This window comes from Homalodisca vitripennis, chromosome 2 (assembly GCF_021130785.1).
Source record: "Homalodisca vitripennis isolate AUS2020 chromosome 2, UT_GWSS_2.1, whole genome shotgun sequence".
NCBI classification, from domain to species: domain Eukaryota; kingdom Metazoa; phylum Arthropoda; class Insecta; order Hemiptera; family Cicadellidae; genus Homalodisca; species Homalodisca vitripennis.
Window position 1 is genome coordinate 45,910,583 of NC_060208.1, and position 17,362 is coordinate 45,927,944.

At 32.1% G+C, this 17,362-nt stretch overlaps 1 protein-coding gene across 1 annotated transcript; it reads right to left on the reverse strand.

Annotated features, from left to right (window-relative positions):
- Positions 1 to 114: 114 nt before the first annotated feature.
- Positions 115 to 12,323, reverse strand: LOC124356181 (54S ribosomal protein L12, mitochondrial). Its single transcript, XM_046807358.1, has 4 exons — positions 12,076 to 12,323; positions 6,036 to 6,252; positions 2,826 to 2,960; positions 115 to 319 (listed from the first exon to the last, which is right to left on the reverse strand). Exons 2-4 carry the CDS (start codon positions 6,075 to 6,077, stop codon positions 203 to 205), a joined length of 294 nt encoding a protein of 97 aa, XP_046663314.1. The 5' UTR covers positions 6,078 to 6,252; positions 12,076 to 12,323; the 3' UTR covers positions 115 to 202.
- Between the last annotated feature and the right edge of the window lie 5,039 nt (positions 12,324 to 17,362).

The window sequence follows — 17,362 nt, forward strand, 5'->3', positions numbered from 1 at the left end:
GAGAGGAATGGGAGAATGACAGGATCAATCTGTAATGCTGTTTGAGTGTTACTAATGAAAACTAAGGACTCGATCATGTGTGGTGGGAATTCAGTAATAATGCCTAACAAAATGTGATTTGAGGGGAAAAAATTGTATTGCAATAATTGTTTTTAATGCCAACTAACATTTGTACAAAACTAACCTAAAATCTATTTATACTCTATTCTATGACAATCTCAGCTCCCACTTTTACAAGGGCTTCTTTCAGCTTCTCAGCCTCATCTTTAGATATGTCTGCTTTTACAACAGCTGGTGCGCTCTCCACAAACTTTTTGGCCTGAAATCAAATCTTGTAATTAGCAAATTTTATATCATAGTAATCAAAAACATGGGGAAATAGTTTTTGTGTATAAAAATGTTTACAAATAAGTTTAACTGGTTGACACCTGACTAGTCCAAGTAAATTTCCAAAACAGGCCAAAATTCCAAGCTCAATTTTACTTAATTTAAAGGTTATACAAATTAATGTTGGGTAGCCAAAGAAATTCAATTAAAACTATGTTGGAGAGCATTGAAAGTTGTTAAAGTCACCCCTATCTATAAGAAGGGTGACAAGTCTAATCCTGCTAGTTATCGTCCTATATCATTGGTTCCAATTTTTAGCAAGGTATTTGAGTACTGCATTAAGAATCAATTATATTTTTATATGTCAAACAAGGGGTACATTTGTAAAGAACCGTTTGGTTTTATACCTAGCCGTAATACAATTCAAGCTATGGAGTCAGTGGTTTCGAATGTTTTAGATGGCTTTGAAAATAAAATGATTTGTTCAGCTACCTTGATAGATTTATCTAAAGCTTTTGATTGTATTCCACATAAATTACTCTTAAAAAAACTAGAAGGTTACGGTGTAAAAGGTGAGGAATTGAAGCTCTTTTCATCATATCTCAATGGTAGAAAACAAATGGTAGTACAAGGTAGAGACAAATCGGATCTTAAAAATGTTACAATAGGGGTACCACAAGGTCCAGTGTTAGGGCCTTTTCTGTTTTAGTGGCTGTGAATGACTTTGCACACAATATACCATGTTTTTCTGTACTATATGCTGATGACACCACCCTAGTGAGTAGCAATGAAAAAATAGACCAGTTATTGATAAATCGTAGGAGGCTGCTAGATGATGCAAATGAATGGTTCAGATCTAATTCTCTAGTTGTAAACCGTGATAAAACAGAGAATATATGTTTCTCTCTTAATAATAATAATTATGATGATTTAAATTTTAACCCTGTAAAACTTTTAGGAATATATTTGGATAGTAAGCTAAGCTGGGATGTACATGTGCAAATGATGTGTAAAAAATTGGCAAAAGTCATCTACTTACTTAGAAAATTAAGATTCTGTGTTAGCATGGATATGCTCATGACAGCCTATTATGCATTCTTTAATTCACTTTTAATGTATGGAATTTTGTTATGGGGAAATAGTAGCGCTGCTCAAAAAGCTTTTATATGGCAAAAAAAGGCGCTAAGAGTTATTAAAGGTTTACCTGACAGAACTTTTTGCAAGCCCCTTTTCAAAGAATTGCAAATTATGACTCTGCCAAGTATGTATATATATATTCATGTTTATTAAAATGTAAAGAAAATTTAGAAACATATCAGCTCAGACAAAATATACATAATTATAATACAAGGAACAAAGGCAAGCTAGATATGGTAAATTTTAGGCTAGAAAAAACTAAGAAAACTCATTTATGCATGGAAATTAAACTTTTCAACAACTTGCCTGATAACGCATGGAGAGTTAGTATTGTCAAGTTTAAAACTTCTATTAGTAGTTGGTTGAAGGACAAAGCCATTTATTCAATTGACGAGTATTTGTCCTGTGACACTAGTGAAATAAAATTTTAGTCTACTGTTTTTATCTTTCTTGTTTCTTTTAAAGTTTATTTATTATTTCTCATTGGACAAAGCCTTTTGATGAGCATTTGTCCTGTTTCAATCTTGACGCCACTGTTACAAATTTGTTGAGTTGTTATTTGTTTTATTCTCTGTTATTACTTCTTATATATTCTATTTATTGTTGTTATGTTATGAACTTATTTATTGTAGTTGTACATTAGTTTTTAATTATTTATTTATTTTATTATAGGCTTATTGAACAATTTTGTATACAAGAATTTAAGGAATTTGGTATTGGCTAGTTATATGAATATTCTGACGATGTCAATTGCATTTATATATGTTTAAAGACAAATAAAGAATCTTGAATCTTGAGCCATGAAGGTAAGTTCATTTTAGTAAAATTTGGCAAGTTAGTTAAAATAGGTCCTAATAATATGAAATAATTAAATTACTTTTATAAATTAAACTTGTACTAATTTAGAAATTGAAATGCCTACACAGTTGAACAGTTAAGAGGGAAGCTGAAACAAACATGATATCAGCATGTTAGATGTATCAAAATAGAAATACCGAGTTTGGTTTTTCTAGGTATGGCCGTAAAAATGTTAATATGGGTTACCCATACTTTTCTATTCACCCTGTATACGGTGTGTGTATATAAATAATTCACATCTTTACAAATAATGATTAAAACATCTAAAGTGGCACCCATTAAAAAGGTGTGGTTAATAGGGGTAGAAAAATTATTTTGATTTCATATAACAATGCGATTAAGACTATGGGACCCAACATTGTCACTGTCCAAAGAAGTACTAAAGTACTTAGAAAGCACTGAAATATTATATGTGATATTTTAAATGAGGAAATCTATACAATTCGGGGCACTATTTATTTACATTTTATTTATGGTGATACTATAGACATGGAATGACTGACCTGAACTAAGTTCATGCCCTCAATGAGGTTCTTCACTTCCTTGATTAGAGGTACTTTCTGTTTCTCGTCAAACTTCATTAGCTTAACGGTGAAGTCCGTCTTGACCGCCTTGGGAGCAGCCTCCTCCTCATCTTCCTGGACAGTCATAACAAAATCGCTAAGAAGTCTTGTTTGAAATATTTAGTAATATTTTTCTAAAGTAGCAGGTCTATTTTGATCTTCTTGTAAAGACAAACAACTGTAAATTCTACATTAAAATACACATAATAAACCTGAACTTTTCATGATGTTTATTACACTTTGTAATAATCAGAAACTGTCACAGATTATAAGTTCTGGTGACTATTAACTGAAAAGCCTATACTACACACTCTTTCAAAATTTCCAGATTAACAACTGGGAATATCCACAATAACAGCACAGCATAGTTTAGTTGGAAGTGTGGAAATGGCCTTAGAAAATAAGGAAATCATAATGTGTGCCTTCATGGATATAGAAGGAGCATTTATAAACTTTTATTTCATAGAGAAAGTGGCAAGGAGAGGTCTTTTACAAGCCATAATCACTTGGTATGTGGGTCTTTACAAATCAGATGTATAATCTTAACTTTAAATGAAGAATCAATCACAGCTGTGGCACGGAGGGGATGCCCACAGGAGGTGTTCTCTCAACACTGCTGTGAGCCATAATGGTGGATTTCTCTTCTAATAGAAGCAGAGTTGGAGGGACTAATCTTTTGCCTTTGTGGATGATCTGGTGCTTGGCATAAGATTAAAGAATGTATTATCTTTGAAAATAGAGTTAGAAAAAGAAATAACTTTTATAGACAACTGATGTACGAAAGAAAAGCTCAGTATAAACTCTGATAAAACTGTAGTGGTTCCATTTACCAATAGAGGGAAGTTTCATTTGGAAGAGCCAGTGGTGAATGGATTTATAATAAAATATTCAAAGGAAGTTAAATATCCATGAGTAATGTTGGACCAGAAACTTACTTGGAATCAACATTTAGAAATGGCAGTATCAAAAGTTACTGGTGCACTTGGAGCCTGTAGGAGGCTTTTCTGGACGGAAGTCAAGAAGAACTAGTTTAAGTGTTATTATAAAATAGTTTATTCAATAACTTTAGAAAAAATAAATATTTAAAGTCAAATTTTTATGTGGAACAACTAACATTAAAGTTCATGTGAATTCATCTATGAAACCGTAAATCAAATATATTTTGTAACTAGCAGTTACCTACGGTTTAGTGCGCAACTTTTTATTTAATAACAAGTACATGATAGAAATGCCCTTTTAAAATGGGTTCTGAAAACAAGTGATGGCCACTAGGAGATATTCCAGTCTCCTGATTCACTTCAGAGTGATAGGACTTGAAAGTTTAAAGAGCAATGTTTTGACGTCCTGAAGTCAGAGAGTGAAAGTTTTGAACAGTACCATAAAATAAACAGATTTTTCTGAATATTCCATTACTGTTAAATGAATAATCCCAACAATTACAGTAACACTTGTTCCATTTTAAGCTAGAGGAATACCAAGTCCGTCATAATAATCTTAGTGAAAACACTCAAAATGTGATATAATGAAGCCCTATAATAGTTTTGAATCTGAAATAGATAAGTTTATGGAATGTATTACTTCAGTGTTCATTGCTAAGAGGTTCAAAACCTACACAAAATTGCAACTGGCACTTAATTTAGGTTTAGCGTGTGATGAAGCATTCCTGGTTTCAATTAGTTGGATCAGCCATTGTAGCCACAATAAAAAACATATGTTTTTACTGAGAAGACTACTTTAGTAAAAAAGAGTCAACAATAGGAGGCATGTAACTACGCGCGCAACCAGAGCAGGTCAAAGTTGAACAGTCATGCATATAAATATCCATCTGTGTATAATCGGTAAATGGTGACAGTCTAAGGTAGTCTATTTTTACACAAACGCACGCAGTCTCCCCTATGCCGTACCTCTCCACCATCCTTATTGGTCAGGGTTGCGGGGACAGTAACATATCTCCTAGTGTTCTTCTGACTCTTGTAATTTTCTTCCAGTCTCTGTAAACTAGTAGTGTTTGCATTGATGCCCCGAACAAGAAAATACATTACACTGAAGTCTACTTCAGCCAAAAAGGGCCTACTTATGGCCATTGTAATCTACTTTTCATCATTAAATTCTACTTCTGTTTTTAGGTATTTATTGTACCTTAGTAGCCTTATTGTCCCGACAAAGAAAGTATATACATAAGTTAGTCTTATATGTCTACTTTGATTAACAAGTTACTATTTCCAGCCAATGTAATCTATTCTGGTCTATATATTTCCAGTATCACTATCTTTTAGGGCATAATACGCATTTGAGTAAAATTTCACATTCCTAGCTAAGACATAGGGATTTGAAAACAAAATGTAGTTATACCAAGGGGCAAATTTGTTTCAGTTCCAATGGTTAGTTGAAATTCATGGCAAATAATTACTCTGTCTGGTGAGAGCACAGGCATGTATATTTCAAAATATGTTATCGGTCTAGGCCATTGGGAAGTTGTAAAACTGTTTTTAGGGGGTTGTAACTCCATTTCAATCCTATAAAAATGCCTTTTTTAATTTAAACGATGGGGGCAAGGACATGTGAAATTGCATCTTTTTAGGACAAGAAGAAGTTGAAAAACAAAAATATAGTTCTTGTAAAGTTGCAACCCCATCTCAACCTCTATGGGTGATTGCTCATCGTTAAAATGCTTTTATTGTTCCTTTTTACATTCTACACATGTTTGTACCAAATTCCATTTTTCTATGATGGCAGGAAGTTGAAAAAAAAAAATAGTTTTTTAGGGGGTCAAATTTTATCTTTCTAGGACATGGAGAAGTTGAAAAACAAAATGTAGTTTTTCTAAGGGTTGCATACCTGTTAAAACCTGGATAAGGGTTTGATCTTTATGAAAATGCCTTCATTTGTCTATTTTAGTTAAGAGGCATACAGATAGATATAACAAATTTCAACTTTCTGAGAATGGAAAATTGGAGAATTAGTGATGATTTAGGGCTTTGCCTAGAGATGTCAAAGGCTGAGGAATAACCTAGCCATAAAATTATATAAACTCATGTTCTGCATGTGTGGCTTGAAACCTAACAACAAGCTCTGGTTGTCATGCAAAATGAACAGAGGAGTCACTTGTTTTAGAGTAATTCTTTACAATAAACACTGTTAGACTTTTACCTGAACCTGTCCACCCGCAGCCACAGCTCCCACAGCCATCATCGGAGCATCAGGTAGGTTCAGCCGCTGCTTTAGGGCTGAACTGAGCTCGGAAACCTCTAACAGTGTCAACTGTGAAATATCAGTCACCAGCTTCTCTATCTTAGGGGTGTAGGTGACTGGCTGACCGTCCGGAACCGGCACTGCCAGTGGTTCCGCCGACTGCAGCCTGGCACAACTGAAACATGGAGTCACTCACGTATAGAATCCTGTTTGACATCCTAATTATCTTTGGTCAACAATCTACCAACATAAACAGAATGGAGATAAAGAAATGCTGAACATGAAAAATTGGAAGAGGGCTGATATCCACAATAATATATAGGAGCCATATTTGGTAAACTAGGACTATGTGCAGTACAAGTCTGGGACAGAGTAGAACGTTTAGCAATTCGTTCATGTTATTTGTTCAATTTGTTCTACTGTTACTATTACTAAAATGTAACACTGTTTACCTTTACAGTACAATGTCTCATTAATTTTTTCCCTAATTTGTCACACTAGCTATTATTCACAAATATTTATTGTAAATATATTTTTGTCTAATTTACTTACCTGTTTTAAAATTATTTATCTGATACTATTTTAATATTATATGTGCAACAGCCAGTTTGTTATCCATATTAATAATTGAATAAAATAATCTTGTCATAAAAATCTCTATCAAATCTCTATTTTAATATCTCATCATGTATGTTAAGTCTTAACTCACCTGTTCTGAAAAACACTAATGCACAAATTAATATTACTAAATTTAAAATTATTTCTCTAACTAACACCAGTTATAGCACTGTGCAAACTGACCAGAAGAAACCAGTGATCTGATCAGCCAGTGCCAACTTTCTTTTACATTGTTGGGAAAATTAAATCTGTCAGTGTTTCTTCAATAGCATTATTTCCTTATGATTTCCACAAGTAGCAGCATATGAATATCTTTGTGTTAACTTAGTTTCTGACTATCATTAAAACAAATTTCCCTAGTATTATTATGTTCAGTACTTTGGTATTAACCGTAGGCCACTATTTTTGGAACAGTTTCCCTTACCAGTGACTTCACAGAAACTAAATTATTAGAAAGAACAGACTTTATTTGACTTACTGTGAAAATTACAGGCCACTCTGTCCCTACCTACTTCTTGTTATTAAGTGATTAGGTTATCATACATATGTTACTAGTAGTAACAAAGTTGAATTTAAACTTTATGAGCGCTCATGTGATCTAAACTTGAATTTGGATATCTTGAGAGGTATGTTTTTCTTTTTTCGCCAGAAGTACAAAGTGGCACCATCAAAGCTTGCAATGATGGCCAGGGGTATTTTCAATCAGTACTTTCCCGACCTCTGATCACATGCCAGATTGTTCAACTTTTCCGACACCCGATACGATCTAGTACGAGATTCAAGGTCGGGAAAGTAATAATCGGAAATGTCCCTGGCCATCAGTGTGGGGTTCAGTGGGACCTTTCCCATTAGTGAAAAAAGTAAAAAGTCCCTGAGATAGTACCTAAATTAAGCTTAGATCATGTGAGTGCTTGCAGCATATGTCAACGTTAACTTTTTATATTCATAATACGTACGTATAGCCTGTAACAAATCGTAGATAGGGGGTAGAGTGGGCTCTTTTCCCTAAATTTCTCTCATTCGGGAGGCAGAAAAAAAAACCAATCATCATAACAACAGGTAATTTTCACAGTAAGTCCAATAAAGTAGATCTGTTATTGTGGTTTGTTATGTCCAGGTAAGATAAATTGTTAAAAAAAGACATGGTGGCCAAAGTATTGTATTTTTAATGAGAACTCAAAACCCTGCTAATCTACAGTAGCCACAATAGTTTTTTAACATTAAGACATTTCTGTATCATAGAAGACATCTTGGCTGCATTATAATAAGCGGCCACTGAGACAATAAAATCAGCAAATCAAATTATCGATTAGAAATGCCTAAACTATAAAATAAAAAAATTCTTATTATAGTTATTTACAATTAATTCAAACAATGTAAAATCAATTATGCAGCATTTGAGTAATGGTGATGAATTCACAGTATTTGTGTCAAAAGCTATAAAACATGCTTATTCTTCAAAATAGTAAGAAGTTATTTTTACACCGCTTTGTTACATTTAATAAATACACATAGATAATCATTAAATTATTTCTTTTAAGATATAAAAACATTGCTGAACTAGACCATAATGTGAAATACTTATAACACAATTCGGTTCAACATTTTGGTTTGTTATCGTTTGGTAGTTTAGAAAATCAGAAGCATCAATGATTTGATTGTCTTGGTGACCGCTTACCATACTGCAGCTGACATGTTTGGTAAGTATTCAAATTTTGCTTCGACTTACAAAACTGAAAGATGAAGAATGTTGAATCTTGAAAATATTTGACTATTCATTTTAAGTTTGAGAATTGCGCCTCATTTTATTTAATGTGCATGCTCTTGTAGTATACTTTGGCTCTCACCCCAGACTTTGTCGCCATCTCAATCACCCATTCCCTGAGAACTTTTTGATCTTGTTTTCATAAATGTTACTAACTTTTAAATTTTAAATAATTTTTTACACCACACTTCTGTACTCCTCCCTTGTAATTAAATCTTTTCAATGCTTAACATCTCTACGTTTAATATAATAAATTAATATCCATTTTTATTGCAATAAAATCAAATTTTTGTTTTCATTGATCAAGTAGGCTAATTTATAAGTTTAATTTTAGATAAAATATAAACATCTTTTAAATAAAATGCAATAAATTAATTAAATACAAATTAGTTTTTTTTTAATGTGGCCTTCAACATACTGGCAATAAACAATTTACTGGGTAAGAAAGTAATTTCAAGAACACATCATTTTTAGATAGTCCCTAAATCACCTAACAGAATATTGTACAGTTACATAGCACTAAATCTTATGTAAACAAGGCAGAAGTACCCCCACACAACATGTTATGTAACAGGCTTCTCTGAGGTGGCTTGCAAAATTTCAAGTTATAATTCTCAAGATGTCTTGCGGACAGATAGACAGACAGATAATCACACAGAAGTACAGCCACCACAGACAAAAGAGAAATTGTGTGACCCTGTTAAGTGATAGTGCCTAGAGTGATTCGTCTCAGCCAAAATCCATGGTTGGAAATGTACCATCACAGAACTCATTTTTGCCTATGTAGAAATGGAGTTTCATGAAAAATTTAAGTCTATAGAAAAATATCTTTCTCTTATCACGTGATACATTCATATTTTTGTTCATTAAGGTGGGTTTCTTACCAGTGTGTCAATAATTAGTCTACACATCAAGTCACCAAAAGATGATGTGAGGGTAATTTTCATATAACAAGTTAATATCCTAATATAATAAAAAATAAAATAACTGTAAAACAAGCATAAAGTATATGAAACTTCATATGTCAAAGAACAGTATAACGTATTAAGTAGAGCTGAACTTGAACTTTATTCCTATTTATTAAAATTTTTCATAGTTGTAAAAACGAACATGAACTGAAAATACATACTAATTGGTAACGCTATATGCAGGAATAAATTAGGTTTTATTTTTATGAAAAATACCTCCTAAAACATTGGCCAATTCATGGTTTTTGTATTACGCTTATAGTGATTGCATGAAATGTGCTACTGACATAATATTACGCATCATTATGTTGTTCCTATTTTATTCTGTTGTCTGGCGTAATATTCTACAAGAAGCATTCCATGATAATCGCTCATTGTGCACGTAATACTGGCATTTTCTAGTTTATGCCAGCACTTCCTTGGTCCTTTATCATAGTGTTTGCACCTTGGTGAGTTTGTTGTAGTAGCACAGTACAGACATCTACCGTGTGTTTTGTGTCACAAGTCCTGGAGTATTTTATGGTTTTATTTCTAATGTTTATTGTAACATGAGACTGTGGTTTTTCTGTAATCTGATCATGTTCCTGCTTAAAAAGAGGCTATGAGATCAATAGACACAGTGTGTAGAATACAGACTTGCTGTTTGTTGCATAAGGTCCTTACACTGAATGAGCCATCATATCTACATAACAAGCTCTCATATCAGGAGGAGGACTCTCGGTGCGCCACATGGCAGAGCAGGAAGCTGCACTTCCCTAAGCTCTCGCTAGAGATAAGGAGAAAGTGGTTTAGTTATTTTGATCCTAAACTGCAAAACAACCTTCCCTGTGACCTCTCGTTCACTTATCCTATACTGCATTTAAGACATTTTTTTAAAATTATTATACAATGCTTTAATCACTGTTATAAGAATAAGTATGATGTATATTTTTAAATATATATATATATATATATTTCTGAATATTGCGTGTAAATAAAAGGCATTTTTATTTATTTACTTTTATAGGTACTATTTCGAGGGATGCTGTTCATTAGTCACTATCATTATGGGGCTCCACCTTAGGTGCTGCCCCGCGCTGATGGCCAGTACCACTTGTATCAGACCTAAATGAACTTTTATTCTTAGGTCTTAATCAACGAAAACCAATTTTAGCACGATTGATATTTTACATATCCAAAAATGGCACAAACCAATAAAAGGTTGACTCATGTTCATACCAAGACCATGTGATACCTAGCACAGATTTAGAACAAGGAAATATTACATTAGTAATTCCACTAATGTTCAATAACTTCGTTATTTTCACTGGCTACCAATACAATCGGATAATGATTATCGATTTTAAATATCGAAACTATTGAATATGACATCTGATTTATAGATATTCATAATTAATTATTGCCAGCTTTCTTAATTTAGACTAGTGACGTCATTACCAACGGTTATTTAGTTTATATAGGAGAAGGTTAGCGAAAATGACAAGAACAATAGCAATGAATATGCAAATGTTAACTCAAATTGATTTATAAACAAAGAAATCTTTAAAGACTGATCTCAGAAGTATCTTGCAGAATACATGTATTGACAGAAAGTAGGATTATTGATGATGATCCAATTGAGCAATTTTAAAATGCCATCATATGTACATGTCTACCCCGTGAAATAATAGTTAGTACTACACAGCTCAATACAAGTATAGTTTTAAATACAATTTAGTCATTTTTATACAATTTAAAATACAAATTAATTTCTTTTAGATATAAAAATATAACTTCTCTATAGTAATATTTTTTTAAGGCTATAATTTAATTCAATTCGACATCACCATTCAAAATTTATTCAAAGTAAAAACATGTTTGAAAATAAATTTAAAATTAAAATAATGTGTTTTGTTATCGACTAATGGCAGAAAGAACAGTGACATACGCATCTTCTTTGTTTCACAAGCAGTAACATTTATCCAAACAATAAATAAGGTAAGTGTTATTGTAATTATATATTATATTTTAATTTGTAAATTAAATTAATTAATTTCTAAGATTGAAAACTATCCAAACCATATTGTTCTTTGAAATAACTAATATTACTACGTTATTTGGCTTTCAGTCCTTTGGATGGTCATGAATATCGATGATTTCATATCATTCGATAACCATAATCCGATTGTTGGTGGCCGCTTATTATACTGCAGCCTTGAAACCTTATAGTTTTTTTATAGCAATTGGTAAAACAATGTGAAACTCATCTTTTTCCGCTCCGGCAGTTAAATTCACATTTACCCAATTTTTTTTGTCAAAAACCTCAAAACGGAACTGAAGTAGTAGTTGATAAATTACTATAATCATTTAAGCCATAAAATATTACTTAAATTGTTAGCAGCAACTTTCTGTCAAATATGCTAACAATTTCTGACAGTAAATAATTAGATTATCATCTAAAATTCTCAACATACCACAAGAATATCAGCTTGAATAAATTAAATTCAACAGGATACATACAATTGAAAATAAGCCTATAAGTAGCCTACCATATATTATTAACTGCACCTCTTTGCTAAGACAAACAAAAATATTACTAGCCTAATAAGTACTACATTATGTGTAATTTGAAATTCCTAAATTTAATTCCTTTTAATGTAATACTAACCATCTTGAAAAACTCCGAATCTTACACCCTTCTACTCGAGCTACGTGTTTTTAAAGCAAACATTTCTTTTAAAGAAAGATGGCCTAACTATTAAAAATGTACTTTAATAGGCCTAGTTTATAATTATTAAATTTTTAACGATAAAAACTTAAATTACTTTACTTAAAACATAACCTATTCATTACACTGTGTGACTGTGAGCTACGATAATGGAATAAAAAGAACTTAAGTACTGTGGTGGTCGGTGAGAATAGCTTTACGCTTAACTACTGTACTGAATAACTGGTTAGATCGGTTATTTAAATTTAACCGAAAAATCGGTTATTTTTACGATTTAACAGTTAAATGATTTATCTTAAGAATAAAACTTATTCTTCTATACCCTAATAAATTTAGCTGATTGTACAGAATTAGTCTCCAATTGAATTGGTTATAAATTATAATCGATTATTTATGTTATAAAAGCATTATCGTTATCTACCAGAGTTATACATTGTGAGTAGTATGGATACACTCTATTTATGGTAGAGGAAATTCAAAAGATCCCTTATTTGAAAGGTCTTGATAAAAGAATAAGAACAATGGAAACTAGAGCTTTCTATCTCAACCAGTACAGAATGGCAGCTAATTGAAATTAATCAAGTTAAAAGCATGGATGGATCAACCTTAAATGGACAAAGATAGGGAAATGAAATCAGGACACAACTCTAGGAAACAAAAGCGAACCATTCCTCCTGGCCTCCTCGATCACCTGACCTTTATGGATTTTTTTCTGTGGGGAGTCATAAAGGATAAGGTGTATCGCACGCCCCCTACAACTCCCGAAGACATGCGTGAAAGGATACGCAACAAGTGCAGCTCAATTGGCGAAGACGTTTTAATCATGGTACAAAGAGTGCATGTGCAACGACTCAGAAATTGAATTGAGATAGAAGGGCGGCACTTCGAACATTTGATTTGAACTTGTAAAGTTACTAAGCTATTAGAACTGGTCCTTTGTTTTGGTATTGCTATTACAATAATAGTTTGTTATATCATTTTTAAATGTGTTCAATAAAATATGTATTCTTTAAATGTGTTTGTTTAACTGCGAGCTGCGTCTGAATTTTTTTTATCTCAAATCTTTATTTACTAAACATTTAGTCGAAAGGTTAAAGGAATATCTAAACAAAATGATTAATGCTCAGCGTCAAATATGTCTAATATCAAAACACATACAAACTACACACATAAAAAACACTAACAACACATAAAACTGCCATTGATTAAACGTGCTTTAAGAGTTCATGCCACTGACGATGAAAACTTCCAGTCCACGTATCTCCTGAACCATTAGAGATATTGAAAAACTCTCAATAGCAAAAATGTCTTATTTTTTAGAGTAGAATCATAAAATTTCATAAAATACAGGGTATTCCATAAAAGATTTTAAAGTTGGTCACCATATTGGAAAATGGCGGCCATCATCAAAAAAATTGAAAGTGTATTCCTGAGTGAAACTTAAAATTGAGCAAGTTCCAAATTTAAAGTGTGGTGCTAAAACGTGTAGGTAATTATAAAGTTAGCTATTGGATCACTTTAAAAAACTCACCGGTACTACTGACTTATGACAAACTTTACAATAGGTTCAATGAGATATAAACTTAATTTTTGCAGAAGAGTTTAACTATCTCAGTATTAGCTTACCGGTGATTCGTGGTAGAGTAATTTTACTCCAAAGTTTATATACTCTGAACCACCCCCTCCCACTTTGCCATCCTTTTATTAGTTCAAAGGTAATATCAAATAATCATTTTAATATCCTTTAAATGTTTCGGAAGGATACTATCGATTTAACTACTAAACTGAAAGTCCTATGTTGGATTGTATCAACACGATACCATGTCGGAATTTACAATAGTGTATCAACACAATAGGCTTTCATTTAAAAAAAAATCCGGTAAACTGGGACAACTATTGAAAAAGGTCCGATGGAGTTTTATTTAATATTTGAGTTTAATAATTTCAGCTTTTTCATAAAATGCATGAAATTAAACTTTAAGTAAAGTTAACATTATACTCATATTGTTTATATTATCCAATTTGCCATTTTTGCGTAAACTTGGGTAATTTTGATTTTGAGAATCTCATATTGTGAAATTAAACTTTAAGTAAAGTTAACATTATACTCATATTGTTTATATTATCCAATTTGCCATTTTTGCGTAAACTTGGGTAATTTTGATTTTGAGAATCTCATATTGATACCATCATCGAACTGTATCTTGTCTGTATACAAACAAGGTAGGAGTACGCCACATCACGTGTCGCATAATACGCTTCGCCGAGGTTACAGTCATAATTTTAAGCCTATAGTTCATTCCATTCTTGATATGCCTTGTAGAGATGCAGACAATAATAAAGAAAATAAACTTTTCATCCCCCCCCCCCCGGTATACAAACAAGAAATTGTGTCAGTGATAGGTAGTGACACTCAGTCAAATTTAAATGATGGATAACACCATTGAACTCGATGTTCCTTGTATAAAAGTTAAGTTTTTGCAAAATTTAATGGTTATAAATCAGTTATATTTTGAGATAGCGTTCGGATAGACAAGCAGACAAAAATTAATTAAGACAGACCTCGAGGATAGGTCGTCAAACTCAGGTTAACTTTTCAATGAATAACTCTCTTTGAGAAGTGATCTAGTAAACATGTTTACGGTCACTTTACAGGAGTTATAGACCGTTTAATTAGAACATTTAGGCGAAAATAAATTCTTTAGTTCTATGAATATGAGTTAAGCAATTGGTTGTATTAGTTGTGTAACTAATATAATCAACTATTATACCTTCATGAAGTGGCACTTTCCAATTATTTATGACTGGAAGAGATCGTATTTTTATATTCATAATTTTTGAAAACGACAAATTAGTTATTTTAAAATAAAACACATCCATTCCTTATCGGAGTGTATCTTTTGCATACACCTCGTAAGAACTCTTATCCTTATCTTCAACAGTTTTACTGTGAGTCAAATTATAAGATTATTTGGCTACATTCTGCGTCAAACGCATAGCCTCGATTGATCTATTTATAAAGTTATTTTTAACTTTACTGCGTTTACATTTATGGATAGATAATTTATTGATTAGACGGTTGGACTATTTATTCCAACCTGACGGACTCCAATTAAGGTAGTGTATTTTTTTCCTTTTCTATTGTGTATTAAAGAAAAGGATAATTTCTGGGAAAAGACCGAATGCGCTCCTACTCGTACATCCACGGGCAGCGCGGCAGGAAGCAGACTGAACATCTGAATGCGCGTAGTGTCTTTATAACACACAGATTCCATATGAATGCATTTATTTACAATTTAAGAACTCCAAATTGTGGATATCATTCTCCCAGAGGGAGTAACATATTTTTAATTCAACAATATATACAATTAATAGTTTTCTCCGTAACATTTTAAACATAGTGGAAAATTAACTTATATTAACGTGACAACGTCTTAAATTAGGTTGCGGCTCGGAGTCACTCATGAAAAAGTGTAACGCCCGGTAACGTTACGATGCCCGTCCAGTGGGTCCGCCGCACGGGATCCGCACGGGATAAAGCAGATAACTGTGGGTCCGCCGCACGGGATAAAGCAGATAACTATGTTTATTCGTGAAAATGTGGAGTGCTTAGATTCGTCATTTACAACAACTACAACAATAAAGGTAAATAATTGTACACTGATATTTCATTATCGTAAACTATGATTGATTGATTAATTGTTAGATTGACACAAAAGTTGAGAAACTGAGTTTATAGGTTATGTCATACTATTGACAAATGTTGATAGTGTTAAGCAAATTATTAGTTTAAATCACTCTGCAATCAATCGTAATTCAGTCGATTGAGAAGAAACAGCGCGTATTGCTAGTCAAACATTTAAAATAACAAATTATAACCTCTAACCTGTCATAACAGTGCGACCAAACAAACGAACTAAACCGACCAATCACCACGCGCGGAGTTAGAATTTAACTGTGTTTAGCAAGAATTTCAAATTCCAAATTTATTAAAATATAAATGTAGTTTTATTCAACTTTACCATTTACAATAACAAATCATAATTAAATATAAATAATTTTTTTCATATTAAATATGTATGTCATTTAATAGCATAAAATAACTGGAACATTATTGTTTTATTTACTAATAACACTCAAATGGTTATGATTTCATTGTGTATTGTATGTAAGTAAGAGGGAAATTAGTCTCTCGTCTTGGGATATTTGAAAATTAATTCTTCCATTTACCGATTAAAAATAGTTCTATTATTAATCACCTATGTATTATCGGACTAAGTTCTTATAGAAGAGATCTTGGTACAGTTTAAAGTATATAGCATACAGTCTACATCACTACCTAATTTTCTATTGTTTTCAAAATAAAAAATACTTCAATCCCTCAGATCATATTTCACATACTTATTGTAAAAATTTGAAATCATTATTATCAGAAGTTTTCCATTGGGCCTGATTGTAAAAAGACCCAATCTGACTACTTCAAATCGTGGGTTTAGAATAAAAGGGTTCTAACTGACATTTTTTCATAAAATGAGGTTTTGGTGTAATAAGGTTCTAACTGACAAACTGAATGTATTCTAAACATCTGTTTTGGTTTATGTCAGCTGATAATTTAATAATAAGCAAAATAAGATAGTTCTATCTGCTAAAGTCACTCTTTTACAATTGAAGAAGGTTCTAACTGCAACTTACAACCATATTGGTCCCAAAAACAAATAGTTTTAGTTCAATAAGGTTCCATTTGCAGATGGAACCATGTTATTTAAATGAATTATCTTTTTCAATGCAGTAAGGTTCTATCAGCTGATGTAAAAGCCTGATTCAATGTATTAAGGTTATTTTGCTTGCGGTTTTCCTAGAAACTGTAATATTATTTATTGGGATGTTTTATAACTAATATGAGTTCCATAAACGATAGTGAAATATTAGAGGCACTAGATGATAGTGAAGATCAGTGTGCTCCAAGAAATCAGAGTTTCACTTCTGACAGGTAAGAAATCTAACCTAAAATAACCCATACTGATGTTTTGCTCTAAACCATTAACATAGATAAAACAACATTAAAACTGGTAAATGGCTATATACCAGAATCCAAATTGAATGCTAAATTTGTGTATTTTATTCAAATAGCTATGATTTTATCAATCAAAATTTCTATTAAAGTCTATAGTGTTTTCATTTGTTTATAATTCCATTAGTTTTATTCATGTATGTTCTGAATTTTTTT